The 13,519-nt window shown below is 49.5% G+C and overlaps 1 protein-coding gene across 1 annotated transcript in view; it reads left to right on the forward strand.

The window, feature by feature from the left end:
* Positions 1-13,519, forward strand: part of SLC1A5 (solute carrier family 1 member 5) — a 36,431-nt gene that overhangs the window by 12,541 nt on the left and 10,371 nt on the right. Inside the window, exons 2-6 of the mRNA XM_035119549.3 lie at positions 3,350-3,392; positions 6,541-6,651; positions 8,057-8,223; positions 9,266-9,499; positions 11,048-11,242. Coding sequence (XP_034975440.3) covers positions 3,350-3,392; positions 6,541-6,651; positions 8,057-8,223; positions 9,266-9,499; positions 11,048-11,242 — 750 coding nt within the window. The remainder of the gene's footprint in view (positions 1-3,349; positions 3,393-6,540; positions 6,652-8,056; positions 8,224-9,265; positions 9,500-11,047; positions 11,243-13,519) is intronic.

Raw genomic sequence — 13,519 nt, forward strand, 5'->3', positions numbered from 1 at the left:
TAACAACACAGCTCTGTCTCCGGTCCTGATCTGGATTGTTTCCTGGTTCTCTTTGCTTTCTACTGCTCCTGATTTGACTATCTGGTGCTGATTTGATTGCTCTTCCTCTGCTGATGGGTTGGTGCTTTGGCGCCTTGTAGTGAGCTGCACCTGTTGAATTCCAGCCTGTCAGGTGGCTATTGAAAAATGAAGGAGAAATAACAATGCTGGCTATGTAGATTGCTGCGACTTGATTTTGTTTTCCTCGTGCTGGGGTGAGTGGGGTGGAACTTGTGCTGAAATAGAATTTGGGATGCAGGGAGACAGGAGCAAATTGCTGCATGTGCACAATTCATAGCTGCCAAGTCTCCTGTTTTCCCCGGGAAATCCCCGTTTTTCCAGCTGTTCCCAGCTGAAAAAACAGATTTTTTTGTTTTTCCCTGGTTTATTCTGGCGCGGCGGCCATTTTGGAGCTGGGCGGAGCATGCTCAGAAGCGACTTTTGATGCTGCTCTGCCCAGTTCCAAAATGGCTGCAGTGCGACTTCTGGCGCGCCGGCCATTTTGGAACTGGGCAAAGCAGTATCAAAAGTCACTTCTGAGCATGCTCCGCCCAGTTCCAAAATGGCGGCAGCGCTAATTCCGGTCTGCTATTTCCAGCCTGGTCCCTTATTTCTCTGACAGCAACTTGGCAGGTATGGCATAATTGCATCCGAAGTCACTTGCTACAAATAGCAGGACAGGTTTGGGAAGTGAGGGGCTGGTCTGCACGTGTGGGATGGGGGGCTTCTCCTTGATCTGGCATGCCACCCCCTGGGTTCCCCCTTTCTATGCTGCAAGAGGAGAAAGTAGGGCTGCCCCCCTAAGTGCTGATGGGGGGGGTCTCCCCTCTCAAAAGTGGGTCAGTGTGCTGCTCTATGGAGCCAGCCACTCACTCCCGGGATTGGAGTCTTAATCTTGTTTGTGCTGCCCAGTTAATCTTCTGGCAGTTCCAAGCCCTGAATTGATGGCGTGGGGAGAAAAGGGGCGACCAGAGGGGGGATTAGGGTGCAGGGAAATTCAGAAGCCTAGTGAGCAAAGGTGAAGACTGTGATATCTGATCTATCCAGGAGTTACGGCAACGGAGCAGGTTATTCTCGGCCAAGGCTCGGGTGACCCAGAGAGGCGGGGGGGGGCGGAGGTACACAGGCTCTGAAATGAACAGTAGCTTGTGAGCGAAGTGACCGACTCAACAATGGAGAGCCTGGAAGTCCCCTTGGGGCATGGGCTTTCTGGGTAGCCCTAGGTAGACACTGGGTACAAAATATGGGGATAACAAGCACACTGGCACATAATAACACAGAGGGAAAACTGATCCCATACCAATAGAATAGAATAATTTTTTGGACAAGTATCAACCATACTTGTAATTTTGCTTCGACTACATTGCAATGTAAAGAAAAAACGTACCTCATACAAACACTATTCCCCTCACAATACAACAGCATAGCGAAAAGACCCCATACCACCAACTGGCCTCCCTTCCGCCCACAGCTACAGATTCAACCATCATTTGATGGCACAAGGAAAAAAGCTATTCCTGTGCCTAGACATTTTTGTATATAGAGTCCTGTACCGACGTCCGGATGGGAGTAAATCAAACAGGTGATGACCAAGATGCGAAGGGTCTACAGCAATTCTCTCTGCTCTCTTCCTGACTCGAGCAGCATAAAGTGCCTCTATTGGAGGCAAACTAACACCAATTACCCTCTCTGCAGTTCTTACTGCTCGTTGGAGCCTCTTCTTATCCAGCTTAGAGGCTGTACCATACCAGACAGTAATGGAATTACAGAGAACAGTTTCAATAGTACCTCTATAAAATTGGACCAGAGATTCTTTGCTGCCTTATGGGAAATCTTTGGGAGGAAAAAAAGCTCAGAAGCAAACCCTGCACAGATCCAGAGGGGAGTCCCTAAGGCAGTTGGATGGTGCCTCGCATTCCTCCTTCAGGCAACTCCTGCAGCCAGGCTGGGGCGAAACATCTTGTTCTGCTTTCCTTTGGCCACATCAGTGAGGCCGAGAGGGGGGTCTTGTTGTCTGGGCAGCCCAGGACCACCAGATACTCTGCCCAGGGAGGTCACTTCTGTGCTGCTAATGCAGTAGTTGGACTTCACCCTCAGAGGCGCACTCCATTGTGTCTCAAGACAGATGGATGCAAGCTGGAAGGGTCAGGTTAACCAGCAATGAAACAGGATACTGGAATAAAAGGAGCTGCTCTGGTTTGACCCAGTGGAGCCTGGACATTCCTATGAGAGGCAGCGGGTTTAGTGGTTAAGAGTGTTGGGCTAGGACCTGGGAGGCCAGGGTTCGAATCCCCATTCAGGCATGAAGCTCGCTGGGTGACCTTAGGCCAGTCAGTGTCTCTCAGCCTAACCTACCTCACAGGGTTGTTGTAGGGATTCTTTGAGGAGAAGGGAGAACCATGTACATCGTCTTGAACTCCTTGGAAGAAAAGGTGTCATTATATAGCTAATGAAATAAAATGAATGCATTTTGGGAAGCGTTATGGAAGAAGAAGAATTTGAATTTGATATCCCGCTTTATCACTACCCGAAGGAGTCTCAAAGCGGCTAATAATCTCCTCTCCCTTCCTCCCCCACAACAAACACTCTTTGAGGTGGGTGGGGCTGAGAGACTTCAGAGAAGTGTGACTAGCCCAAGGTCACCCAGCAGTTGCATGTGGAGGAGCGGAGACGCGAACCTGGAGATAACATCCTGGAGGGCTATGTAGAAGGCTGACGCTCATTGAGCTCGCAAGTGGTCACCTGCCAGAGAGGAGTTGGAATTTGCTTGCAGGCAAATCAGCCTTGCAAACAAGTCTCCAAAAACAGCAAGCCCAAACGCATGCGCGAACCCACACACAATGTTTACAAGCCTTGCCATCGATTCGCAAGAGCTTGCAGCTGGTCGACACATCTGTGTTTGTGTGTGGACTTGCAGCTTCTGCAGATTTGTGTGCTTTGGTCTCGATACAGTTTTCTGGAGCACCCTGTTGCCCTTAAGTTGGGAGAAGTTCTTTTTGGAGGTCTGCAACTAGTGCATGGGGGAGACCAACTGGTGGGACCCACCAGATGCTTCCATCAGCCACAGTCCATGTGGCCAGTTGTTAGGGAGAATGATGAGTCCAGCAACATCTGGAGTACCACAGAAGTGTCATCCTTGAGCTCCTAGCTGCCTTTGGGGTGTATACAGGACACTGAACATAGAAACTGCTGAGGGCGAAGGTTGGACTTGGGCTAAAAGGGGAATGTGGAGAGGGTGGGTTGAGTGATTGAGAGAGGCTATTTCCCACTGCAACCCTGTTTTTAATGTTTTTTCTCTTCTTCCACACAGGAACATCTTCCCCTCCAACTTGGTATCAGCTGCATTCCGATCGGTGAGTTTCTTAACTCCTCCCAACCTCCCCATCCCCACAATTCTCCCTCTCCCATTGAACCCAAGGCAGGCAGTGTTGGTCCAAACACTACATCGCGCAAAGCAAAGCCACTTTCTTTGGGTACTTGTGATCCCAGAAGGGGCTTTCACAATCAATTGATGGGCTTTTTCTAACAAAGCTTGACGATTTGCATCGTGAGCACTTAAGAGGGGCCTGCTGGATGGGGCCAGTGGCCCGTCTAGGACCGCATCCTGTTCTCACAGTGGCCAACCAGTTGCCTGCAAAACAGGATTCAGCCACCAGAGCACTCTTCCGTCTGGTGGTTTCCTGAGACTGGTCTTCCGAAGCTGTGGAAGCAGAGCCTAGCTATGGCTAGTAGTCCTCCATGAATTTGCCAAATCCTCTTCTAAAGTCATCCAGCTTGGTGGCCCTCGCTGACTCGTGTGGGCAGTGATGACCACCAACCCTAGATAGCTTAATTTGTCCTATCCTCTTCTCAAGTCATATAGAGAGAGCCCTTTCAGGAGTTGTGATTCTCCAGAAAAGGGAGTGGGAGGCTACGAAAACCGGGGAGCAGGTGCTTCTTTCCAGAGTGGAGGAAGCTAGAACAGGCAACTGCTTCGGTTACAAGACAGCCCATGCTGCTCAGTTGCCAGGATACGCAATCACTTTGGGACACAGTTGTTGGGTGAAGCGTATCATTGCTTTGGAAACCTGAAATAATTTCCACGGGGAGAAGTGCAGCGTTCTGGCCAGATCTCGAAGGAACCCTTCCCGGCGTTCAGCATAATATGGCATTGCTACAGAGCTATAAAACTCCTTAACCAAACCTTCCCCAACCTGCGGACAGACCTAACCAGCACGGCTGGTTGATGAAGCCGGCCCAATACTGCTTTCTGTTGCAAGCAGCCGTCCAGGAAATGTGGGGGTCAATATTTGGAAGAGGCACCTGGCTGCCTGTGGGGAGCAGTATCCTTGACTAGCCGGACCTTCTCATCTCATCCCACTGGACTCTCCTTGCATTCTCATGATATCCCTGTAAACAGCTTGCCCTGACTGCTGCTACTACTACTAATAATAAATAACAATAGGAATAATTTTATTATTTATACCCCGCCCATCTGACTAGGTTGCCCTAGCTGCTCTGGGTGGCTTCCAACAGATATAAAAACATAGTAAAACATCAAACATTAAAAACTTCCCTATACAGGGCTGCCTTCAGATGTCTTCTAAAGTTTGATGTTTCTTCTAAAAGTTGTGTAGTTCTTTATCTCCTTGACGTCCGATAGGAGGGTGATTCACAGGGAGGGTGCCACTACTGAGAAGGCCCTCTCTCTGCCTGGTTCCCTGTAACCTCACTTCTCACAGGGAGGGAACCGCCAGAAGGCCCTCAGAGGTGGACCTCAGTGTCTGGGCAGAATGATGGGGGTGGAGATGGTCCTTCAGGTATACTGGGCCAAGGCCGTTTGGGGCTTTAAAGGTCAGCACTGACACTTTGAATTGTGTTCGGAAACATATTGGGAGCCAATATAGATCCTTTAAGACTGGCATTGAATGGTCCCAGCAGCTGCTCCCGGTCACTAGTCTGGCAGCCGCGCTCCAGATTAGTTGTAGTTTCTGGGTCAGCTTCAAAGGTGACCCCACTAGGCAGTAGTCTAAGCAGGAGCTAACCAGCGCATAGACCACTCTGGTGAGACAGTATGCAGGCAGGAGGACATTGATTTTCAAATTTGGGTTCACAATGAGTGCCTAATTCCCGAGACTGCAAATGCGTTTTGAGCAGGAAACATGAACTGGGAGGGGGTTCAGAGCACCTCATTGGGTGACCTTGGGCTAGTCGCCACCTCCTGGCTTAGCCTTCCTCCCAATGATGCTTTCAACAACACCAGAAGAGCTTCACAGCTGCATCAGTCTAAAAGCCCATCTCTGGTCCAGCCCCCTGTTCTCACAGTGCCCAGGGAGATGCCTCTGGGAAGTCTGCAAGCAGGTTATGTGTTTGCGGCTGCATTGGAGAATTGGTACGTCTGGCAGGAGGTCTCTGGGGTCTCTCCCAGGCTTGTAAATCAAGATGCCTCTGGCTTCTCTGTTTGCCTGACCGAGAAATAACGAATTTCCCTATCTGCAGTGAGCAACTGTCTTAGCCGTGTGCTAATTAAACATCTTCCTTTCCACCAGAGGCTTAAAAAAAAGAGAGATGCCTTTTGTGTGTGGTTACAAAACTATACCCTACATTAATGTTCCCCTGCTTTTTATTGACTGTTCTTTGTGATGCATTAATCCTCTTTAGGACGCAGGCAGGGTATGGGCAACGAAGCCAGCTTGGCTTAATTTTTAATAGCCTTGTTAAAGGAACAAAGGTGAATTCCCAGGTCGGATTTCAGGGGACAGATCCAGGCAGCCCATGGGGAAGGATGGCTTCTGCCTGCATCTCCCACCCATTCAGCTTGAAACCGTTGGCACATCCCTGTAAGGTCTGCTTACCCACAGCTGAATGTCTAGTGGATGAATAATCTGAATGCTTAACAGATAAATTGATCGGTTAATCTTCCCACTTGTCAAAAAACTCCAATTTATCTATCTTTATCCAAGTGGCCTCGGTAGGGTTCAATGAGAAGCCCCCTTTAAGAAATCATTTTCAAACTTCCTAGTACTGTACAGTAACACCCCAGAGCCCAATGTTTCCAAAGGGTGCCCTTAATATCTTGGCTCCACTGAGCAATTAATCAACACCCACTGTTGATTAATTTACCAAGCAAAGCTTGCCACTGAACCATCATCTTGCCCAGGCACCCCCAAACTTCGGTCCTCCAGATGTTTTGGACTACAATTCCCATCTTCTCCGACCACTGGTCCTGTTAGCTAGGGATCATGGGAGTTGTAGGCCAAAACATCTGGAGGGCCGCAGTTTGGGGATGCCTGATCTTGCCAGTTGGATTGGATTGCAGTGGGATATATTGATAATCTGTTCTTCCCCAGCCGCAGGGGAGCGTCCAGGGTTTGCACCTTCTGAAAGGGGAGGTGGATGAACTAACAGCCTGCAATTTTCCTGTCTGTGTTGGAAGCATCCACAGAACCCCATGCAAGTACGAAGTGAATTTATTTTCAGCCGCAGCTGACATTGTTTTTCCCTCTTTGTGTTTCTCCCCAGTATGCAACCAGTTATAAACTGGTGATAGAGAAGAAGAACGGGACAGGAGTCAGCAAGAATGTTACGTTTGGTGAAAATGTAACAGTTGGTGAAAGCATCGTGGAGATGAAGGTAAGCGGAATGGGATGCACTTGGAATATATATATTTGGATGTGTTGCCTCGGAAAAGAAACCTGAAGCATGTTGGGCTCATTTTCTAGCACCATCCTTGGCAAACAACAGCTCCCAGAATCCATTGGGGGGGACGGGGGACCAAGATAGTTTGAAGTGGTATCATAGCACTTTAACAGTATGGTATGAATGGGGCCTTGCTGTTCCACTTGTTCCAATTTACCCGGCGCTCACGAAAGTTAGCGATGAACACTGGCTTGCTTTCGTTTCCACCGTGCCTTTAGCAGGTGACACCCCTGCCTGCCTGAACTGCGCAGGAATTTCCCACACAGGCCATTTTATGGGTCTCCTGTTTGCTATTGGCCACGGGACCAGCCACAAAGGCCTGTCCCCTCATTGCCACTGTGCCTCTTCTGGCTTGGTGACCATGTGCTGCCGGGTTCTCTGAGGAGTTTGAAGTATTCCCTTTCTGAAAAGCACTTGCTGGGCCTTGTTTTCCTGTGGCCCAGGGAGTTGTCGTGGAAGGATACAGAAGAGGCACTCCCTGTGGGTGAGGTGGCAGCTGGTGCTGTTACACCTCAATCGGTGGTGCCACAGATAGAGAAAAGGGCGGCAGGAGCGGTTGGGGGGTAACGGTTGCTGCTCTCCCCCAGTTGTTGCTGTCTTGGTGTCAGGGACTGGTCTGAGGAGGAATGGTGGAGACCAGCCTCCCCCTCCTCCTGCACTTTCCAGAGAAGAGGGAGACAGTATAGATTTAGAACAGTGGTTTGCAGAAGGTCACAGATCAGAGGCTGCAGAGGGGAAAAGCTGGAAAATACTGGGAGAGGAGCAGGAGGAAGAAGCACTAGAGGAGAGACGGCTAAAAGTGTCTTTGGAAAGCGTGCCAGACTGGCGGGCATTGAGAGTAGGAGAGCAGAAAGCTCAGAGGCAGAATGCACAGATTAGCCGATGTAGGAATGACGTATAATAGAGACACGGAGAGGGTGGGACTTTACTCGGAGCAATGCCATTGTCCAAGAGGCGACATCTTTACGTCTCTCTCTGTGAATATTGAATAAAATGCTTTGGTAAGAATGTCTTGTTTTCCCATTTCTGGCAGCCAGCCGTGAGGGAGGGGGATCGGATTCCTTGAAGCCTGACACTTTGTGGTGGTAAATAGCGGGATAAGCAGTTGAGGCAAGGAGGGGCAGGAGATGCATGCTGCCCTGGTCTTGGAAGTGCGATGGTGTGCTGCTGCAAACCTTCACCCAACTGCTGCATCCTCAGGACAAAGGGCAAATTATTCGCTTGCTATAATCTCAAGGATATGGCTACTGTGTAACCACTTTTCAACCACTCAACCACTTTTCAAATCCCTGTCTGTTTTTGTGATGGAAGCCTTTCCTCCCTCTTGCCGTCCCCTTAGATCCCCACAGGCACAGAGGTGGAAGGGATGAACATCCTTGGCCTGGTGGTCTTCGCCATCGTCTTTGGGATTGCTCTGCGGAAGCTCGGGCCCGAAGGCGAGAACCTGATCAAGTTCTTCAACTCCTTCAATGAAGCCACGATGGTGCTCGTCTCCTGGATCATGTGGTAAGGAGGCCACCCGGTCCACATTTCCCCAGGAGTCTCATAGGGGAACAGTGTAGGTGGGGATAAAACGTTCACACAGAAGAGTTGGATGCAAGGCCTCTGGGCTGGGTTTTGTGCATTCCTGTGAATTTCTCTGCCAAACTGCCAAACGTAGCAAAAACTGATTTCTGATACACTTGTGGTGCAATCACATCTTATGCGGCAGTTTGTTTCTAAGGGTTCCACATATACACGAAAATCGCATATACCGAAAGCCTTGGAGCCACCCCATAGCTAGCAGGGGGGGGAGGGGAGAAGAAAGAATTCCCAGTATCCCCAGAGTCTGCACGTCAAGCAGGCTTTGCCCTCCAGGCAAGACGGACTGTTAAAAAACTCTTTTTACACCGGGAAACCACAAGCAGACCTGGCACAAAAAGAACTTTCAAGCTCTCCGCTTTGCTTGAATTTAACTTGTGAAATCTTGAACAGTCTGCCTTCAATTGCATATGGTGGAAACCTCGTGAGTTAAATGCTTGTAAGATGCAATCGTACCTTGGAAGTAGAACGGAATCTGTTCCGGAAGTCCATTCGACTACCAAAACATTCAGAAACCAAAGTGCAGCTTCTGATTGGCTGCAGGAAGCTCCTGCAGCCAATCAGAAGCTGTGGAAGCCTTGTCGGATGTTCAACTTCCAAAAATAGTTCGCAAACCGGAACAGTCACTTCCAGGTTTGCGACGTTCGGGAGCCAAAATGTTTGGGAACTAAGCAGTTTGAAAGACAAAGTACTACTGTATATATGTTATGCAGACCAAAGGAAATCGGAAAGATGCGTCGATTATTCCGGATTTGCTAGTGGCAGTGGAGGGGGAGGCGTTGAAGCCCTGCCTCATGACTCCTAGAACTTCTCCAGCTTCTGAAATCTTACCAGGTGTTGCTCACGGCCATAAAGGCCACTGGGCAAGTGTTGTGGCTGAGTGGAGATTTTCTCTCCTGCCTGCTGTTCTGCATCAGAGGTCTCGGTGGTGCTTTTGCTGATCCCCCTCTTCTCTCTCTCCTTCCAGGTATGCCCCTCTGGGTATCATGTTCCTGGTAGCTGGCAAGATTGTGGAAATGGAGGACGTGGTTGTCCTGTTCACCAGCCTGGGCAAGTACATCTGCTGCTGCCTGGTGGGCCATGCCATCCACGGTCTCATCGTCCTGCCGTTCATCTACTTCATCTTCACCCGCAAGAATCCTTACCAGTTCCTTTGGGGCATCTTCACTGCCCTGGCCACTGCCTTTGGCACTTCCTCCAGGTATTTATGAGCTGGTTGTGGCTCCAGAAAGCCAGGAGAATGGGGTGGGGGTTTAAAAGGACGCCTGTTGCATAGCCAGAGAAGGGGGAATTTGCTTGGAGTGAATGGTACTCGAATGCCAGGCAGGGAGATTGGCTAATCTCTGCTTCATTCCCACCTTAATCGGCATTGCTGCTTTCATAGACCCCCTCTCCTGCTCCCTCTTTTATTAGCCATGCCTTTGCAAAAGCTATTCCAGAATGATGTGGCAACCCAATCAGATGGGTGGGGTACAAATATTATTATTATTACTGCCACCAATCTTTCTGGTTCCTGTTTTACAGTCTGTTTAAATGTCCTTAACATTGCCTATGAGTCCATTCCTCACTTTGCTTCCCCCCCTTTTTGCTTCCCAGATTCTACTTCTGCCACACGTGTCCTTCATATCCCTAGTCCAGGCACCCCCAAACTTGGCCCTCCAGCTGTTTGGGGACTACAGCTCCCATCATCCCTAGCTAACAGGACCAGTGATCAGGGATGGTGGGAATTGTAGTTCCAAAACAGCTGGAGGGCCGAGTTTGGGGATGCCTGCCCTAGTCCCTCCGTACGATTGTTCTCCAAGCCAAATCTGACCTTTCACTTCCTCTCTGAAGCTGTACTGCGTACTGACATTCTATTGCTGATGGTCTCCCCTGGCCATTTGCAAACAACTTGATGGGGTTTGCAGCAGCAGCAGCCAATGAGCAGAGGGGAGTGTGCGCAAGAAAGTGAATGAATGAAAGAGAACATTGTACTTTTCTTCCACAGACCAGCCTTTACTTTAGAAAATGGGATTTAAAGTGGTTTGGCAGACAATTTTGTCACATCTCCCCCCCCCCATGGTTGTGGGTAGCGACGCCCGCCCCGCGGAATGCCCTCCCATCAGATGTCAATGGAATACACAACTATCTGACTTTTAGAAGATGTCTGAAGGCAGCCCTGTTTAGGGAAGTTTTTACTGTTTGATGTTTTATCGCCTCTATTATTATTATTATTACTAGTATTAATTCTGTTGGGAGCCACCCAGTGTGGCTGGGGAAACCCAGCCAGATGGGCGGGAAATAAATAAAATAAATAAATAAATAAATAAATAAATAAATAAATGTTTACTTAGTAAATTACCTACTTACTTTTCCATTCCCTTGCAAAATGGATCCTTGAGAGGCTACCAGCCATAAAATATTGACAATCACTAAAACAATGTCAGGAAACGGTTTCAGCAATTAAAAAACAAACAAAAACAAAGGCATATAAAGTCTGTGTGAACCCTCCCCTGGAAAGCTCATGGGCACAGAATTAATGCGGGCGGGCGAGGAGGGGGCCAGGCAGCTCTCCTGAAGGCAAGGAACCGTGCAGCTTGGGTGCCACCACTGAGAAGGCTCACCTTTGCATGTGGACGGAGGCAGCCCTTAAGGGGTCCTGCGCCGTGATTTATTCCATGTTTGAACCGGTGGGAGTTGTGCTGCGGCTGTGGGCTGTTTCAGGAGCACCCTCTGCCCGTGTTCTCAACCTGCCTCTTCCTCCTCGCAGCTCTGCCACCCTGCCCCTGATGATGAAGTGTGTCGAGGAGAAGAACGGCGTCTCGAAGCACATCAGCCGCTTCATCCTGCCCATCGGGGCCACGGTCAACATGGACGGGGCTGCGCTCTTCCAGTGCGTGGCTGCTGTCTTCATCGCCCAGCTCAACAGCATGCCTCTCAACTTCATCCAAGTCATCACCATCCTGTGAGTATTCCGACCGGTCTCCCTTCTGACTCAAAGGGTGGTCCTTAGAAGCCCACCCATCTTGCACAACCTGTGCCCTCCTCTTTCCCCAAACAGACAAAGCCCACCACCCGTAGACTGTGGCCCACCTTGCCAAGCTGCTGGCAGGCTCCCTTCGCTGTGTGTGCTTTGCGTTCTTCCTCTTGCTGTTCGCCATGGGGTTGCTCAAAACACCCACATTCTCCTAAGACTTTTCTGCAAAACCAGCAGAAGAGAGACTAGACAAGCCACAAGCAAAACAGCAAGCACATTGCCAACCATGACAAGGAGTGGAGGGAAGCAGCAGGAGCAGCAACAACGCAACTAAGTTGTTGAGCATGAGCATCAGGGCAAATATTCCTCTACATCAGCACAGTTTAATACTGTGGAATTTTGAAAGGTGGAGGGCGGGTGGCTGGTAGCCCCTGCCACATCCTGGGAATCAAGGGGAAGCAATGAAAGAGGCCAGGTTGAAGAAAACAAAGAGGAGATTCCCTTCCCAAAATGCTGGTTCCTGTACAAATTTCTCGCGGTGATTTCCTGTCCTGGAGCTGCAGGAAGTGAGCTTTGGCAATGAGGAAGGGGGGGGAGTTGTCCAGCCCATTCAGATAACCAGCTCCCAAAATTTCAACTTCCTGTTGCTGGAGTGGATAGTGATAATCCACATAGGATCTAAGGCCCCTCTGCCCTTTCCTTCCTGGTAGAATGAAAGCGTGAGTCTGCCAGAGGGCACGTGCTCTGGCTATAGTGCAGGGGTCGGCAACCTAAGGCCCCCGGGCCACAAGCAGCCCACGGGGGTCGTTTAACCGGCCCACGAGCCATCTGCTCAGCGAGTCCCCGTGCGCTGCACTAAACCGGCACAGCACGGTGCGGGGACTCGATTCCACATTGCCGGAAATCACGTGTGCGCGCGCGAACCAGCCCACAGAGGGATCTCTGCTGGAGTGAACCGGCCCAGGCGAGGTAAACCTTGCTGACCCCTGCTTTAGTGGGATATAAACTCAGCTGCGGAAAAAAGGGATTATGAGATGGCTTCAGAAACAAAGGGGGGATTTATGCTGGGAGGTTGCCTTGGGCCACCCAGAATGGATGGACCGGGGGTTTGGGGAGATGAAACCTTAAAAAAGATTGTGGCAGGAACAACCAGAGTTTGGTGTGGACCGAAGTGGCCGTCTGGGCAGACCAATGTAGCTGAGCTTTTGACAAGCACTTGACTTGACAGGCTGCCTCTGTAAAGCTCCCTGGAGTCGATCCTAAGGACTAGGAACCTGGACAAAAGCTGAGGCCATTCAGCGTGGGTTGGTTTTGCACCCAGTACCGAATTCTGATCCTGTTCAGGACTTGATGTGGCAAACACAGAAACTCTTTCTAGTCTCTAGGGTTTTATTTGCCATGCTGAACACAGACACCTGCCGCTGCCCCGTGCACCTCTAATCTCTAAGCCTTCTGCTCTGTTTCTGTCTTACAAATTCCTGCCACGTCAATACCCAATTCCTGCAATGATGATGATAAACTTCAACTGGGCTAAATTGTCGAGCACCAGCACAAATGCTCCTCTACATCAATATGGTTTAATAATGCAGAATTTTGAGAGGTGAATAGCGGGTGGTTTGTGGAGCTGTATATCTCTAGCTCCACCCCCAAATATCCCTCACACACACTATGCACTGCTTGATTGTAATAATAAAAAAAACACTCTCAACGCAGTTTACAAAAGATGAAACAGCAAAACCTAGAAAAAAAGTACAACCCTACTTTAAAACTTGCAAATATATCTTCATATTCATTCACGTAACATCTGGAGAAGGGCGGCCCAGCAGCTAGTGTAGAGTCCTGAGCCATTACCACTTTTGTCAGTGACAAACTTCTAGTCCTCATGACTAGAAGAGATGCACTCAGCAAAGCTACTTGAGCTTCTGCTTGGCTTTGCCACTCAAGCCCTTCTCCTGCTGCGCTTCCCATCCTCTTCCTCCCCCTATCAAAATGCCAACTCTTCTTAAAAACTCCTCTATCTAGGTTGGAATAAAGTAAGGGTCAGCAGTTAGATTGACCAAGGAAAGGCTAGAGACCTTCCTTGGCACAAGATTTTGCTTTTTTAACAGAAGTGTCAAGGGCAGAAAACATTTGCAGATTGTTTTTTGGGTGCATTTTTTTTAAAAAAGCAATTGCAAGTAAAATATTGTTTTCTCCAGTTCAGGAGGTGGACCTGTCCCTCCTGGCCTCGAGGTGCTTAATCATAAACTCTGTCTGAGACCCTTT

This window comes from Zootoca vivipara, chromosome 6, assembly GCF_965207765.1.
Source record: "Zootoca vivipara chromosome 6, rZooViv2.hap1.1, whole genome shotgun sequence".
Lineage (NCBI taxonomy): Eukaryota > Metazoa > Chordata > Lepidosauria > Squamata > Lacertidae > Zootoca > Zootoca vivipara.